The 18,235-nt window shown below is 43.8% G+C and overlaps 1 protein-coding gene across 3 annotated transcripts in view; it reads right to left on the bottom strand.

Annotated features, from left to right (window-relative positions):
- Positions 1 to 4,019: 4,019 nt before the first annotated feature.
- Positions 4,020 to 18,235, bottom strand: part of RAD23B (RAD23 homolog B, nucleotide excision repair protein) — a 56,451-nt gene continuing 42,235 nt past the window's right edge. For 2 of the 3 annotated variants that reach the window (XM_037902357.2, XM_037902359.2), the window contains 4 exons: positions 17,500 to 17,635; positions 14,432 to 14,559; positions 12,964 to 13,152; positions 4,020 to 5,345 (listed from right to left, as the gene is read on the bottom strand). In XM_037902357.2, coding sequence (XP_037758285.1) covers positions 5,232 to 5,345; positions 12,964 to 13,152; positions 14,432 to 14,559; positions 17,500 to 17,635 — 567 coding nt within the window. In that variant the 3' untranslated portion in view covers positions 4,020 to 5,231. The remainder of the gene's footprint in view (positions 5,346 to 12,963; positions 13,153 to 14,431; positions 14,560 to 17,499; positions 17,636 to 18,235) is intronic. The other variant, XM_037902358.2, reaches the window with a different exon arrangement.

Here is an 18,235-nt window from a genome sequence, read left to right as displayed (position 1 = left end):
CTCCCATTCGTTAGTGGACTCCATTTGCCCCTGCACTCAAGCTTGCCAAACTGACCTGTGCCTTGGCTGACTTGACAACTCCTCAGGCCTCCTGAGCTCCCCAAACCTCTAACTCCTCAGAGACCCTTCCCTTCACATCATTAATGCCCCAGACCCCTCTTTCTACTTAATCTTTACTGCTCAGAACCAACCCCCTCAGCTCAGAAACCTCTGCCATCCAACAGACTCTGAGTATCGCTCCCATCCAACTTCCTCTCCACTCTTCAACCCTCCAGCCTGAGTACTCTTCTTACCAAACAAACCCCACCCCCCTTATCCTTCGTTTTCAAATGATAACAGTAGAAAATTCAAGACAATTAGAATAATTCAACTTTTGCAACATTCCTACTGGGGCTAGAAAAGCAGGAGCAGTGAGCACATGCTCTGAAATAGCTCCCCAGAACACTGTTCTCAGGGCTTCATCCCTCTGCTGCCTGCAGTTAATCGGCTGCATGAGCCGAAGCCCTCTAATGACAGCCCAGTGTAGCAGTAACTCTAGGGACTACCAGCTACCCTGGCAGCAGGCGGTACTGCATACTGCAATACACAGAAACACTACAGCAGGGAGGTGCGGAGGGGGGGAGAGAGAGGTGAGGAGGGGGGGAGAGAGAGACGACCAAACAAAAAGTTTTCAGGGGATTTCCATTCAAAGTTTTTCATTGAAAAAAAATCAGAACTTGAGAAGTGATGACTAGCTCTAAAAATTCTCTCATGTATGAACTACAGATTAATTCACCTGTTTTCTTAGCCAAGGCTGTGGTCTTTAAAACTCAAATGAATGAACAAACAGCAACGAATCCATCACCGAGGAGACCACAACAAACCACTGAAAGACTTACTTGGTACAGGACTATCCCTCACGTATCATGTCTGAGTCCTTGTCATCTCAGCCAAGAGGAATTCCAAAGATGCTCCCCCACGAGGGCATTGAGGATTTGCTCACACATTATTACCTTTAAGTTAGAGGCTTAAAGCTTTTTATGATCTACTTCTAAGCATTGCTGCATGGGCGGAGATGCAGGAAACACCAAGCCCTGAACACCAACGGTTGCTGCTGGATTTCCTAGTACCAATAATGTTTGATTGTTATTCTGCAGATGGCGGGGGGGTGAACAGCAGTAACATGACTTTAGATGGTCCTATTTATTGACAACTAAAACCACTCAAGATTGAGTGATCTGCATGGAGAAGATTGATCCTAACGAAATTTGTGGACAATAGACTTCCCAGATACCAGTTTCTTTTCTAAAGTGCATTTTGAGTTAAAAGCAGCATTAAATTGCTTATTATTCATGTTTTAATCTCTTGCCCAACCAATGTTCATTTCTTATTTCAGGAGGGGGAAGCTATTCAGAGCAACCCTGATATTTTATCTGTAGTACAAGCTCAAGGTTCTTGTCACAGTGAACATCCCGATTCCTGACTGAGCTAGTACTAAGAAAAGACTCATGCACGTAACACACTAATTGGACAAATTAGAAACTAGCTAATAGCACTAGACTCACAGCGATTACAAAGGTGGCATCTCACTACCCATTTAAACGTTTCTTTCACTGGCCACTTCCATGCATCTTGCAAAATGGGCATCAATAGGGCGAAGTGGAATAGGATCCATTTTGTTTGCACTCAGCATTCCAGCATCTCTGCAAACCACATTTAGTAACCACTCTCTCCCTTGGCAAGTCCTCTCGTTTGTCTGCTATTTACGGTCTTCAAGCATGAGCAACAGAGCCTGACCACGGTTGTAACAGCTTAGTTCAGTAACCATTTTGTACAATGTCCCCTCAGGGATTATGACTAGGGCTAATGAAAAAAACCAGTTTGGATAGTTCAGTAAATTCAAAGGCATTGTCCGTTATTTTATTTCATAACAATCCAACTTTTCATTTTCCAAATGGACAATTTCATTTCAAAACTCTTAGTCACACCCTCCGACTAAGCTTCAGGAGTGACACTGGCCACACATTTGCCTACCTACGCTCCCAAAAGGGGGAGGGAGAGTACCTCATGGACCAGGAGGTCACGCTAAACTGGGGGTGGCCAAACTTACTGAGTTGTTAACCTTCAGCAGTTCGAGAAGCATGGTGCACACACCAGGGCTCGGGGCTTCAGCCCTGCCAGGCACCTGCTGGGAAGAAACCAGAGGCGATGTGTGAGGGGGACATGTGGGGTCACATCCCCCGCCCCGGTTTTTGCCAGCCCACCTTGGTCACGTGGTGCTGCCGGGCTCCCTTCCTGCATGGCGGCCGCTGGAGCCGGCAAGCTGGGAGCTGCGCCCTGGGTAGAGACCGTGGCAAACAGCTGGGAGCTGCAGGAAGAGCAGCTGCTTTTGCTACTGCCTCTCCCCAAGGAGCTAAAGCAGAGGCCCCACCCTGCAGCTCCCAGCTGTTTGCCCCTGCCTCTCCACACAGAGTTAACTTCGGGGAGCTGCACAGAGGGGCCGCTGAGGGTGTGACACTCAAGCTATTGGGGGGAGGGCAGGACCACAAACCTTTACATTGTGCCCCCCTACTCTCAGCAGGCACCAGTCGTCTGTCAGAAGCCCCTAGCTGCCGCTGTTGCCCCTCCCCGGGGCCTGGTGGGCAGAGAATGGGGAGGGTACCACACAAACCGCAGTCTGGCCACCCCTGCTCTAAACTCTTCAGCTACAGTTAGGTCCAGGAGAGGATTTGTGATTGGGACAAGAATAACCACCCCTGCTCTTTGAAAGGGGAACCACAGAGGACTAGGGACGTAAATAGCAGAGCTGAGACTTTAAGTGAACCTTTTTCATCCGAGAAGCCCAGCACACCTAGCAACGTGCGAAAGCAGAACAGCCGATCTCCACCTAAACAGTTCCTGGCCCTGGGACCTTTACTTGAAGGAAGACTGGAGATAATAAGAGGATGACTTGTTTAGGTCATATTCCTACCTACTTAAAAACCTGACTTCTACGAGATGTGCCTTTCCAGCTGCCGCTAAGGAGTGGCTGGGATTTGTCTCAGCCTGCATCCAGGATAAAAGTTTTACTCATTTTCCCAGCACTAGTTCAGGTGCATAGTGTTACCAGTCTATAGTCACTGTATCTAGTAGTGACGCTTATGTTGAATATAACAATGTTCTACAGGTAAAAGGGGCTAATCTTGACCAACTTTTTGTGAAACCATGCTTACGGGACTGATGCTCATGCTTAAATTATCTGAAGTGTATTGAAGTTCTTTTGTTTTTGTTTTTTGAAGTCCTGAAGTTAAATTTCGTAAAACTGCAAAGGTTAAGAGATCAGTGTGAAACTATTTACTGGTCTCTACAGCTGGCTATGATACCACTGCCATATTGTTGCAGTGTTAGGACTCACGGGTATTATGTAACCATAAAAGATGCTAAGGAGTTGCAATGAAAGTTTAATGAATAAGAGAAACATCAGAAAACTAAAACACAATTGAAGGCTACAGAGGAGCAGAGAACTCTGTTTAGTTAAGCCACAGGGCACGGTGAAGCTCATTATTCTAGGCACTGAAAGTCTTTTTACAGTGTAGCTAGTCAATGCAAAGATGAAATCCCAGCCTGGGAGCTATGTATTTGTTTTACTCTCCCCCACCTCATCCCCTTTTCCAAGGTACATGACTCATTGTAGACAGTGAACAATAAGATCAGTCAGCATACTGACTACATATTCCATGTATAAAATCCCTCATCCGGTCAGAATTGTGCCATTAAAGACAGAGATGAATAAGGATGAAGAGATCAAAAGTTAAACACATAGTTTAGAGAGTTATTGCTTTATGGCCAAAAAGTTATGACTTCTCTTCAGCCCATGTTCAGGAAATGTTGTACAAGAGATTTTTGAAGAAAGTAAAATTAATTTTCCTCCTCAGCACTGCACCAGAGTTAAAGTTGTCTCTGCCAAGCCAAAATGTATTTAACAGGGAGGTTCACTGAATTAGCCACTCAGCACTCAAAATAACTGACAACGGGGCACCAAGAAATAAGACTCAGAACTCTACAATTAGAGCTTACTTTTAATAGAAGGAAAAGTAGATGTGCATAATCTTTTGGGATGCAATAACTTGATTGTTCGCCTAATTCTCAGGTTCTGAATTCCCCCACACAGCAATTTATAGACACAATGTCCTTCCTGAAAAGAAGTTCCTGGAACATTACAATCCTTTCAAGAGCAATACAATGCCAATAGCCTTAAAGTGGTCCTACATTCTCACAAAAGATGAAAAAAATAAAGCAAAGGTATTACAAACATTAGATACCTGGTTTTGAAATACTTCCAGCTGTATTGGTGAAACAACTTTAATAAAACAGGAAGTACGGTGGAATCTGACTTAATAAATAATATTTCCCTATGATGGAGAGAAGTGAAGTTTAAATTTTTTTTTTGCTGACCAAAGAAAGTGCTCAATTCACAAAAAGGGATACATCAAAACCAAACATGCAACGGTTGTTTTTAAAACCTTTACTGCAACATAACATTGAAGTAAACAGTAATTAGATCGCTATCCTTTTTTCCCCAAAAAGAAAAGACGTAAACAGGAAAATAAGTTTGCCTGTAGTATACAACTTCCCAGATCATGTTAGAAGGGAGTTTAATTCAATGATCAACAAATTTTAACATAACAGTAATGAGTTTTCATTTGAAGGCATTCTTCTTTTAAATCCAGCATTTAACATGAAATCATGGGCTTCTTGCACTAAATTTAATACATCTGAAGCAGCAAAATAACCACCTATATTTTGGCATGTAGGTTTACAGTTGCTCAATTCTTTTAGATTTCACAAAGCCATTATCCAGTGTTGCCATGAAATACAGATTGTAGATTCTAGGTAGCAAAAGCTATTTTCCAATACCAATGTTAAGTAAAAAGAAACATGAAGCAGGGCATTACACTAAGTTTCTGGAACTAGTACAGTAAAAGTGAAACCCTAGAAAAAAGGTAACCTACAGTGTACAGAAGGAACTAAATACCTGCAGAAGCTGATTTTTGGTTGTATAGTATTTTACACTGTGTGATTTGCTGCATCTGCCACTTTAAAGCAGACATGCTTTATTTATTCTTGCTTCGTTTCCTATGTTTTCTTCTCCCTCCCCCCATGCCATACACCAAGAATTGTGGATATGAGCCCAAATACCCCCAAACAATCCAGTGAACAAAGTTAGTGTAATGCACTGGTGTGAAGCGTGAGATAAAAAAAGTCTCTCCCTTTCAATCTTCATCGAAGTTCTGTTGTAGAAGAAAATTGGCAGCCAAGTTTTCATTCTTCTCGCAAGCAAAATATGCTTGTATCACAAGTCCTTCAGGAAATCCTAATGCCTTTAACTAAAGAAGAGACATACATTTAGAAACCACTACATTTAAGTATATTAAAGCTCCTGGAATGTTTACTACATTAGGATTTCACCATTTAAGCCATTTGTTCAAATAAACATTGTGACCACAGTTAGGCTTCTCTTCCTATCCCTTATTTACTAGAGATTTTTTATTTGAATTGGTTTCTTGTGGTAAGATTAAATTAAGTTCTCATTTAAAATGTGGCTATGTCAGTCTGACTGAGTACATTAAGACACATCTCTGCTTTCACTGCTGTAATAAGTTATAAAACAGGCACCAGGAAATAGCATCTGAATGTTGCACTGCTGTAACTAAAATTCATTCAACACAAAGCACATTTTAAATATGAATAGTATGATAGTTCGGTGCCTTTAGTAACAAGTATAGATTGTAGCAAACAGGGTCTAGCGTGCAATGACACTGGGGAACCTGACTATAGCAAAAAGAGTGTTTGATTTTAACTGAGCAAGCAGGCAAGTGCAATTGCTGCTGTGAAGACCATTAACCTCTGACCATTTGATTAGGTTTGGGTGGATAAAAGTGAGTGCTGGATTTATCCACTTTACACTTCTGCTTGTGTCTTCATTTTAGCTAACTACATGTCAGTCAGGTTAAGGAATTTGTGTTTTCTGTCACAAGATTTTCTTAAAAGCCTCAGAGCAACCTGCACATATTCTAAATTAATACAAAACCAACGCTTAGTCTGAGACACTGGGTGCTCTTAACTAGGAGAGGATATCAATCCCTAATTAACTCTGGAGACTTATCATGGTGCACCTCTACGGAGCGTGCAGGGGTAACACCACATAAGGCATTGGAGCTCTGCAGTGTACTGAGCATCTGCTAGGAAAAGATGTTACACTCTGTATGAGGTTTTGAAGCTGTTTTAGAGTTAATCCTTTACTGCATAAAAACGAATTTAGAAGAGAAAACAGCAGGTTGAGGCAACCCTAGATAGAGACAGGAGTCTTACTGTGCAGGCTGCATGAGGAAAATTTTATTTTAGTGCATAGCAGTTTTCCTTCACCAACCCTGTCTGACCTACCCCACCTTTCTTATGGTTATTCCAAAAGCTGCTGCAGAATCAGGGAGCTCCATTGGAAGAATTCAAAATTTCAATGAAATATACAAACGTTTCCACAATTTTGTGGGGAATTATTAGGGCTGTCAATCGCAGTTAACTCACATGATTAACTAAAAAAATTAATTGCGATTAATCACAATGTTAAACAGAATACCAACTGAAATTTATTAAATATTTTTGGATGTTTTTCTTCATTTTTAAATATATCGATTTCAATTACAACATAGAATACCAAGTGTACAATGTTCACTTTATATTATTTTTTATTAAAAATATTTGCTCTGTAAAAATGATAAACAAAAGATAGTATTTTTCAATTCACCTCATACAAGTACAGTAGTGCAATCTCTATCATTTAAGGGCAACTTACAAATGTAAGGTATTTTTGTTAAACAAAACAATGAAACAATGCACTTAAACAAAACAATGGAAAACTTTAGAGCCTACAAGTCCACTCAATCGTACTTCTTGTTCAGCCAATCGCTCAGAGAAACAAGTTTGTTTACATTTGCAGAAGATAATGCTGGCCACTTCTTAATTACGTCACCTGAAAGTGAGAACAGGCGTTTGCACGGCACTTTTGTAGCTGGCATTGCAAGGTATTTACGTGCCAGATATGCTAAATATTCGTATGCTCCTTTGTGCTTCTGCCACCATTCCAGAGGACATGCTACCATGCTGATGATGCTCATTAAAAAAATAATGTTAATTACATTTGTGACTGAACTCTTTAGGTGAGAATTGTAGGTCTCCTGCTCTGTTTTACCCACATTCTGCCATATATTTCATGTTATTGCAGTCTCAAATGACGACCCAACACATTGTTTGTTTTAAGAACACTTTCACTGCAAATTTGACTAAATGCAAAGAAGATAGCAATATGAAATTTCTAAAAAGAGCTACAGTGCTCAACTCAAAATTTAAGAATCTGAAGTGTCTTCCCAAATCTGAGAGGGATGAGGCGTGGAGCATGCTTTCAGAAGTCTTAAAAAAGCAACACTGATGTAGAAATAACAGAAGCCAAAACGTCAAAAAAGAAAATTAGCTTTCTGCTAGTGGCATCTGACTCAGATGATGAAAATGGAATGCGTCGGTCTGCACTGCTTTGGATCGTTATCGAGCAGATATTCCTCTGGAATAGTGGTTGAAGGATCAAGGGACATATGAATCTTTAGCGCACCTGGCATGTAAATATTTTGCGACATTTGCTACAACAGTGCCATGCAAACGCCTGTTCTCACTTTCAAGTGACACTGTAAACCTGTAAACAAGAAGTGGGCAGCATTATCTTCTGCAAATGTAAACAAACTTGTTTGTCTGAGTGATTGGCTGAACAAGGACTTGTAGGCTCTAAAGTTTTACATTGTTTTATATTTGAATGTGGGTTTTTATTGTACATAATTCTACATTTGTAAGTTCAACTTTCAAGATAAAGAGATTGCACTACAGTACTTGTAGTAGGTGAACTGAAAAATACTATTTCTTTTGTTTTTACAGTGCAAATATTTGTAATCAAAAATAAATATAAAGTGAACACCTGTACAGTTTGTATTCGGTGTTGTAATTGAAATCAATATACTTGAAAATGTAGAAAACATCCAAAAATATTTAAATAAGTGGTATTCTATTAATTTTTTTAATCGCTTGACAACCCTAGGAATTATTTCTTTACAACTACTTATAGAAAAAAAACTGCGTTTTAAAAGAACTGCATGGAAGCATCCCCTACACATACAAATCCAGATTTAGATACTTAACTATTTCCTTAGTGTTTGTACGTAGAGGTAAAAATCATCATGCATTTTACTGGATTGGAGCATTCAAGTGTAACTACTTCAAAATTCCACAGCTACGCTTCTAGTTAGCAAAATAATGCAGCCTCAGTCTATTCTACAAATTATCATCCCAACTGTTCAAGTTTCATTTGGTTCCAAATTACTGCATGTGTATGTGTGTCACCTTTATTGAGCAGCAAATGGAATTTAATGCATTCACTGCATTAGGTTTCCAGGGCTTGCAGATCTGCAAGTTTATATAGATGTTTACTATTATTTTTAGCAACCTACAGTGCAAAAACTCAAACAGTGACTTTCATCTACTTCCTATGAAAGTTCAGAGCCAGTCTGAATACTTTAGGAATCAATTTTAAAGGTACAAAAGCACTCCCCCTGCACATTACTAAAACCACTATTACACTTCTGGCATTGGTATCTGAAGCTTTCGCAAAAAAGAACGGCTACTCACCTTCTTGTAACTGTTGTTCTTTGAGATGTGTTGCTCATCTCCATTCCAATTAGGTGGGTGCGCGCCGCAAACACAGTTAGAAAGTTTTTTCCCCTAGCAGCACCCGCCGGGTTGGCTGTGGAGCCCCCTGGAGCGGCGCCTCCATAGCGCTCCACATATAACCTGCCGACCTGGCGCCTCCTCAGTTCCTTCTTGATGGCTGCTCTGACAGAGAGGAAGGCAGGTGGGTTTGGAATGGAGATGAGCAACACACCTCGTAGAACAAGAGTTACAAGAAGGTGAGTAACCATTCTTTCTTCAAGTGACTGCTCATATCAGTTCTAATAGGTTACTCCCAAGCCTGACCTAGGTGGTGGGGTAGGAGTTATGGAATTGCTGATTGGAACAGTGCTCTGCCGAATGCTGCTTCATCTCTAGCATGCTGGACGATGGCGTAATGAGAGGTGAACATATGCACCGAGGACCAAGTCGCTGCCCGGCAGATTTCTTGGATTGGGACTTGGGCCAGGAAAGCCGCTGATGAGGCCTGTGCCCTTGTAGAGTGTGCTGTAAGTGCTGGAGCTAGGATTTTGGCTAACTCGTACGTGCTGATGCCACTGCTATGAAAGCTGGTTCAACTTTCTGAATGGTTTCGTGGAAGACCGTGTAAGGTGGGTCAGAGGTGAGGGCCTTCAACTCAGACACCCTTCATGCTGAGGTAACGGCGACCAGAAAAGCTACCTTGTACGACAGATAGAGGAAGGAGCAAGTCGCCACCAGTTCAAACAGGGGCCCCATTAGATTGGAGAGGACCAAGTTCAGGTCCCACGCAAGAACTGGCTGTCTAATCTGGGGATGGAGGTGTTCCAGGCCCCCTTGAGAAAACATCCCACCATGGGGTTGGCAAATATGGAGTGTTCAGATACTCTTGGGTGGAAGGCTAAAATAGCGAGGTGTACCTTAATGGACAACGCTGCCAGACCTTTTTGTTTTAGGTGTAGGAGGTACTCTAGGATGAGTGGTATAGGCACCTGGATTGGAGGTGTGTGATGCTGGGCACACCAGCAGGTGAACCTTTTCCACTTGGCTAGATAAGTGGCCTTGGTAGATGGTTTCCTGCTGCAAAGTAGGACCTCCTGTTACCGGTTCCAAGCACAGAAGTTCCATGGGGTTTAACCTTGAAGCTTCCAAGCCATGAGATGGAGGGACTTGAGGTCTGGGTGGAGCAGGCGACTGTGGTCCTGAATGATCAGGTCGGGGTGGAGTGGCAATGCAATTGGGGTGTCCACTGACAGTTCCAAGAGCGTGATGTACCAGTGTTAAGGCCATGTCGGGGCCACCAGGATTACCTCTGCTCTGTCCCTGCGGACCTTGAGAAGAACCTTGTGCACCAGAGGGAATGGGGAAAAGGCGTACAACAGGCAGCCTCGCCAGGATAGCAGAAAACACGTCCGTGACCAAGCCCAGGCTGTGATTCTGGAAGGAGCAGAACATCGGGCACTTCCTGGTGCTGTGCGTGAAAAACAGGTTGACTTGGGGAAACCTCCACCTTTGGAAGATGGAGTATATGACATCCAGAGCACTCGTGATTACGGAACCATCTGCTGAGATGGTCTGCCAGGTAGTTCTGAGCCCCTGGGAGATAGGACGCTTCCAGGTGAATGGAGTGGGCTATGCAGAACTCCCAGAGCCTGAGGGCTTCTCAACACGGGGGGAGGAACAGGTTCCACCCTGTTTGTTGATGTAAAACATGGTAGCGATGTTGGTCTGTCCTCACTGCCATGCATTGGCCTTGCAGCCAGGCCCAAAAAGTTCGGCATACTAGGCGTACCACCCAGAGCTCCTTGATGTTGATATGAAGGGAGAGCTCGTCCCGAGATCATAGGCCCTGCGTTTGTAGATCTCCCAAATGCGCACCCCAACCCAGAGTCAATGCATCCGTTACCAGGAACAAGGAGGGCTGTAGAAGGGGACTCCTTCGCGCACCGTCTGAGGGTCAAGCCACCACTGGAGGGACTTGAGTATGTGCTCTGGTACCATCACTACTAATTCCAGGTTCTCGTGTCTCGGGCGATAGGCCGACGCAAGCCACGCTTGCAGAAGTCTGAGCCTCAGCCTGGCATGCCGGACCACGTTAGTGCAGGCTGCCATGTGGCCAAGGAGATGTAGTCAACCCCTAACAGTAGTGGTCGGGAATTGCCTGAGGCCTGGAATGATGTTTTACATGGCTTGGAATTATGTCTCCTGCAGAAATGCTCTTGTCTGCACTGAGTCCACCACTGCCCCGATGAACTCTATTCTCTGGGTCAGAGACAAGGTTGACTTGTTCACATTAAGGAGGAGGCCCAGTCTCTCGAGAGTGGATCTGATGAACCGGACCTGAGATTCCACCTGCTCTCTGGTGCGCCCCCTGAGCAGCCTGCCGTTGAGGTAGGGGTATACCAGCACCTGTCTCTTGTGAAGGAAGGCTGCTACGATGGACATGCACATGGTGAAAACTCAGGGGGCTGTCGAGAGACCGAATGAAAGGACCTTGAACTGATAGTGTTTGTGGTTGACCACAAACTTCAGAAATCGCCTGTGCATGAAGCAAATGGTTACGTGAAAGTACACGTCTTTCATGTTGAGGGTGGCGTATCAGTCTCCCGGATCCAGGGAAGGGGTAATCATGCTCAGGGAGACCATACTGAACTTCAACTTCACCATGAATTCGTTGAGTCCTCACAGGTCTAGAATGGATCAGACACCTCCCCCCCCCCTTTTGCCTTGGGGATTAGGACACTGAGCGGTGTTGGGACTCAGAGTGGTGTCTTGTCCCTGGTGGCGCCGAGGGGCGGAGCACTGCAGGCTTTCTGCGGGATGGTATCACACGCTGTGGCATTGGGGGCTTGGTGTGAGGGGCCGGGGACTGCGGTGCCATCATGTCTATGAGGTCTCTCGTGGACTCAAATGTGTCTGGGGTGGAAGGCAGTTGTACCTCCTCCACTACCTGACATAGGGAGTACAATTGCACCGAACTCAACGATGCCCCTTGCGGGACTGAAGGCGACAGTGCTGGCTCCGAAGTTTTCGGCACTGGGGGCTCCTCCCTGGGAAACGCCCCACTGGCCGGTTCCGAGGGGTTCAGTCCCGAAGTCAGGGAACCACTCCTCCCTTGTTTCCGGTGCAGCTTCTGACCCAGAGAATGGGACCAGTGCCAAGTCGTCTCCGATGGTTTCCGCACCGGAGAGCGGCGATGCTGCAGGTCTCTTCCAGAGCCCTTCCGCAGAGCCATCTCCGCTGCTGCCGGGACACTACGCACCGATGCACTCAGTGCCGGGTCCTGCCGCGCCGATGCTGGTTGCGGTCTAAGTGCTGCCTCCATGAGGAGCTGCGTCAGTCTGAAGTCCCGCTCCTTCTTCGTTCTCAGGTGAAACCCTTTGCAAATCCTGCGCTTATCCACCTGATGTGTTTTCCCCAGACATGTCGAGCAAGCGTCATGGGGGTTGCCCGTTGGCATAAGCTTGTTGCAGGACTTGCAGGGTTTGAATCCTGGGACTTAGGCATGCCCTGAGTCCCCAAGGAGAGTGCAGTCGGGTTGAAGGAGAACCCCCACTCCCGACAGCGAACTATTAACACTACACTAATAACTAAACAAACTAAGGAAAACAAACACTAAGTAAATAGAACTAGGGAAACGTAGAGAGCTTGCTGAGCAAGACGCCACAGTTCCAACGACCGTCACTGGCAGTAAGAAGGAACAGAGGCGGCGCCGGGTCGGCAGGGTCTGTATAGAGCGCTATGGAGGCGCCACTCCAGGGGACTCCACAGCCGACCTGACGGGTGCTGCTAGGGGAAAAAACTTTCAGATGACTGTGCACATGGCATGCGCACACCTAATTGGAATAGGTATGAGCAATCACTTGAAGAAAAACTTTTGTTTTATCCTCATTTTATCCTCTTCCTGAATAGGGCTCTATACTCATTCAGTTATGCATGGGCCCAGTGGACCTTTGGCCACTTCAAATCGCAGTGTTGTGATTGCAATTGCATGGCCTTTTACAAGCTTCTCTTCTAAAAAGGCAAGTTCCAGAAGAGGTTGGGAAGCAATGGCCTTACAGCAAAGACATGATTTCCAGCAGGCCAAGACTATAACAGATTGCAAATCGGACACTGGAAAATTAAGATGATTCATAGCAGTAAGGTATCAACTTCACATACAGCTTTAGTGCATGTTTTAACCTGCACAATGTCTAATCTTGGGAGAAAAAAAGATAGCAAGAGCATTAAAGTATTTTAAACCCAAAAAAGGCAGCTTACCCTCTCTATAGCTTCTTTCTCCTGAGGTGTTACTTGAATGTAGTTCATCTGACCACTCCCAGCTTCTGCTACTCCTCCACTCCCACCACCGCCACCTCCTCCTTGGCCACCAGACTCTTGAACTGGCTCATTTAACATCTGAATAAAATGCTCCTGATGTTGGCTGATTTGCTGTGGTGCATGGGAGAACAAAAGGAAGCAATACACTGAAATAAAGCATGTTCAGTCCTGCAAACAGGCAACTAAAAGTGGTCTAGAGAAATATTACGGAAGCCTGGTTGATTTTGAGAATAACGCTTGGCAGGTTCTGACTGAGAAGAGTTACCATAAGTCAAGTTGCAGCTACCTCTTTACTCCCTTACACACTCTACACCCCATGTAAAGGAAATAAGCTGTCATGCATTCTGTGCAGGAACTAAGGCGGTTTCTCCATTATTCTCACTGGCCAAAAAGACAGCTACTGAGGAAGCTTAGCTTGTCACAGGTATTACTAAAGGAATACCTACCTTCTATTGCTAACATTTGATCCTAATTCAGTTGAGTCTCAATAGCTCCCCTTTTTGGAAAAAAGCTTCTGACTTCTTCCTTCCCAACCCACTCACCATTCTTATAATTTGAGAGATGGTACTTCTAAAAAAAAATGAAAACTAGGAGAATTTACAAGAGTATCTTAAGGATTTAAGGACAGTGACTCAGCATATTGAGCTGCATTAGTCAGAGCATTGCCAGCAGATCAAGGGAAGTGATTATTCCCCTCTATTCGGCACTGGTGAGGCCACATCTGGAGTATTGCATCCAGTTTGGAAAGGATGGGGACAAATTGGAGAGAGTCCAGCGGAGAGCAACGAAAATGATCAGGGGGCTGGGGCACATGACTTACAAGGAGAGGCTAAGGGCTTGTTTAGTCTGCAGAAGAGAAGAGTGAGGGGGGATTTGATAGCAGCCTTCAACTACCTGAAGGGGGGTTCCAAAGAGGATGGAGCTCGGCTCTTCTCAGTAGTGGCAGATGACAGAACAAGGAGCAATGGTCTCAAGTTGAGTGGGGGAGGTCTAGGCTGGATATTAGGAAACACTATTTCACTAGGAGGGTGGTGAAGCACTGGAATGCGTTACCTAGGGAGATGGTGGAATCTCCATCCTTAGAAGTTTTTAAGGCCTGGCTTGACTAAGGCCTGGCTGGGATGATATAGTTGGTATTGGTCCTGCTTTGGGCAGGGGGTTGGACTAGAAGACCTCCTGAGGTCTCTTCCAACCCTAATCTTCTAGGATTCTATGAACTCTTAGACAGTATCTAGTACTTTAGTTTGTGGCCAAATTGGGTGAGGTGCAGAAAGAAAGCCTCCATTCCAGTACTTTCCAGTCATGAAATTGTTTCACACCCCAAAAATAAGAGGGCACATTGCTAGTATTGATGTATTAAAGCGCCCTTGCCTGATCTAGACACGTTATCCCATGGTGCTTAAGTCACCTGCAGTAGCTGGGGGTTTTCCCGTCCTATTTGCTGTAGCAATGCTGGCAGCAAATTAGGATTCTGCTGAATAATTTGTCTCATCTGCTGGAACTGAGGTTGATTTCGTAAAAATTCAAGTGGATGTCCTGCAATATAAAGAGTTATACATTTAAGTAAAAAGCAAGCAAGTTACTAAATAGGCTTCTGTAAATTAGACCAACAATATATATTGGAAGGAAAAAACTGAATTAGCTGAAGTTTCAGAGTTGGAGGGTAATGTAAAATTCCTTTCAAGGTGACTCAAGTCTTTGAAGTGTACAGTATTCATAATGGCCTTCTTACAGACAGGCTCAGACGAAGGAATGGGCTTGGCAGCAGGACCTGTCTCACCCATGAAAGTGGCTCCTCTCTTAGTGAGGAGGTGCACTAGTGAAATGGCAGCAAAGCTTGCCTCACCAATAACCACACTGCTCCTGTTCTGTGGCTTTATACAGAGAACTTCAGTTTAAGAGAATGTCAACCAACATGGCTCAAGAATTTAGAAAATGACTAAAAAAATAAAAGCAGACTTTGGTCTCTTAAGGCCTAAGGTGGGGCTGTGTTGGGGACTAACATTTCACACTGTTCAGTTTAAAAAGTAAAATGTAATACAAAGGGATAAAGCAAAATATACGAGTTCAAAGGATCTTGTGGCTTTACAAGAGGTGTCTCCAACCCCAATGAGATGGTGACTAGAGATCTAATCTGAAGACCACTGCAGCTGAATTGCCAGGATCAAGTAAAAGTGGACAAATGTTCAGCCTCTTTGGGACCAGCATTTACTGGTAAAAAGTCAGCTTTTAAGAGGCTTTTTTCCCCCCTCTTCACAGATTGAACTGTTTCTGCGAGTTACTTGCCAACCACCCATGAACAGTAATGAGAATATATCACCTCAAATAAAGACTAACATCTAACCTTTTAAAGAGCAGAACATAAATTCCAAGGGTGGTTTTCCATTCTATATAATTTATAGAGGAATTAATTCCAACAAGCATACAGTATTTTATTTTGCTTTTTAGATAAAGAGAAGGATGATTCAACATACTGGAAAAACAAAGGTTTCTGCTAACCGAGGGGAGATCAAAAATTGGTGTCTGTGAACCATATAGCTAGGAGACCACCATACAACTCCCTCCCAAATATACACATCTGAAAGATAAAAATGCAAAGCAGCAGCATTATAATATGCAGCACTGGTGTAGTTTTATTCTGGTACACACACAAAAAAGGCAGAACTTAAAGCAAACTTGTCATTACAATGACAAAAATGTAGCAGACAATTTGGTTTATTTTTAGTATATGAAGTATGAAGGACTAACAATAGCAATGAACTGACATGCTCACTGACCCTCTCCACCTCCTCACACTAGATTTCATTTTGGGAGTGCCAATTCCAAGTGTTACTCCTTTTGCCACCTTCCCAATGATGCACGTGCACTCCCTTAAGTGTCTCCAAACACCACCTCAAACTTTTAAAACTATGCAGAAGAAACTATAGGGGCTCCTTTGAAAAGTCATGTTTGAAGCTTTATACTTTGTAGTGTAACTTAGCAACCACACTGCATTTAATAAACAGGATAGGTACTTGTTAAATGTTTACGTTAAGGCAAGTTTGAGTCCTCTGAACTTAGTAGCTGAACTGGTGGGTCCCCTGCAGAAAAATGAAAAGCTCTCTGCTGCTGTGAGGTACTATATTTGAGGGGGGTATGATGTTGATGAACAGGTCCTCTTTCCAAGCACCCTCAAAGGCTTACCCAAAAGACTGATCTACGTACAGCAGAGCCCAAACTGAGATGGCCCACAGAGCATTTCATGGCAGCGGATTAAGAGCTGGGTGGACATGTAGTGCAGCTTTCTTTCCAGCTACTTCTATAGGCCTCTTTGAAAACAGCTGGAGGCATGGAGAAGCCAGAAATAGTGGAGCCAGTCTATCTGCTTCTATTAGGGTTGGATACACAGGAGGACAAACTGGAGTCACTAGCTAGAAAGGCACATCACTGGAAGCAAAGCAACCAAGGGTCAAGTAACATATGCAGAACAGGTGGAAAGGGGACAATAAAAAGGAACACACAGTGAAACAGTGATGAAGATTGAAAAGTGAGTTGCACTGAGAGGACATTTACTACATTAAAAAAACGGGAAATATTTAATTTTGTCAGCATTGCTTTTCCATGTACCATTGTTGTGGTTGCAAGAGAGGGGAGGCTCTCATGGACCACCTACTTAACAGTATTTGCCACATTTTGAGAACGCTGATTATTATTTATATTACAGTAGCGCCTAGGAGCCCTAGTCATGGACCAGGTCCCCGTTGTGCTAGGCACTATATAAACACAGAACAAAAAGTCAGTCCCTGCCCCAAAGAGCTCACTAGTAAGTTTAAAAATTTCGGTGGCCACAAGGAGGGTTGCCTATTATTGTAGGCAATATAAAAATGGACACCTTTATAAATTAAACCTAATTCTCTGTGGTTACAAGTGGGGAAGTTTTGAAGTGATGTATTGCTACAACTCTAATCCTAGACAATAAGAAGCCAGAGGTGAGGTTGGGGAAATATGAAGCTGTCCATATCTGTGATCTCAGAAACTTAAAACCACACACACTGGATCACAGAGTGGGTATAAAACCAACAGTGGTATTTGGGAATTTGACCAACTATGGCCCCAACATTACAGATCTTCCCACCCACAACAAAAACAACGAGGAGTCCTTGTGGCACGATAGAGACTAACATTTATTTGGGCATAAGCTTTCGTGGGCTAGAACCCACTTCCTCAGATGCATGGAGTAGAAAATACAGGAGCAGGTATAAATACATGAAAGGATGGGAGCTGCCTTACCAAGTGCGAGGTCGTTGTTTTTGCCGATACAGACTAACATGGCTACCCCTCTGAAACTTGCCACCCACAACAAGTGTTTCTTCCAAGCAAGTTCTACTGCTCTTTTGTCTCTCACTTTGAAAAACCTCAAGAACTTAAACCCACTGCTTAAACATCTAGTACAGACAGGCTGCGTAACAGCTACCCTTATGCCCGAGACCGTCTTACCTCCTGAAGAGCTAGAAGTTGTAGTTGTAGTCGCCGCTGCTGCTGCCGCCGCCACTGCTGAAGACTGAGACGCACCAGTGCTTGCTGCCTGAGGGGGATCCGCTGCGGCTTGAGTCTCTCTGTCTCCAGGGATACCCTAAATCCAGGGATCATGTTACAATTTACAGCATTTTCATGGGTAGAGATCAACGGTAATGGCTTCACTACACTTGCTTTGCCCTAGAAATAAGACTCAATACTTTTATTACAAATAGAAAGCAATTAATACACTACAAATTTGCAGACACTCTTGCTAAAAAACCTACAAACAGCTCCAAATCATTCAATATAGCATTGAATAAACTGAAAAAAAAGGGAGAGAGGTCTCCCCAATTTAGTGCTCTGTTAAAACTCAACATTTTGAACTGCACCAGAAGTTTACCGGTAGTTAATGCAGAGTCGCGCAGTGTTCTAATATGTTTTTTGCACGATGAGTGCTTCATTGTATGACTTTAATAGAGGAAATCAATACATATTTGTCATAAGGGCCACATCCAAATGGGAAGACTGCACTTGTTGCCAGTCGCGGATGGTGAAGAGCACTCTTGCCTACAGCACTGGATAGTTCAGAAGTAGACCAGAATGTAGGACCCTTAAATAGCAAGTCTGTATTACAAGGGGCTCTGTCAGAGGTACAGATCTAGTTTCCTGAATTGCTCCCCTCAATATTCTTATTTGGGCTGAGCAATTCTTGGAA

This window comes from Chelonia mydas, chromosome 5 (assembly GCF_015237465.2).
Source record: "Chelonia mydas isolate rCheMyd1 chromosome 5, rCheMyd1.pri.v2, whole genome shotgun sequence".
NCBI classification, from domain to species: Eukaryota; Metazoa; Chordata; order Testudines; family Cheloniidae; genus Chelonia; species Chelonia mydas.
Note: the sequence above shows the minus strand (reverse complement) of the source record. Positions and strands in the feature narration are given on the sequence as shown.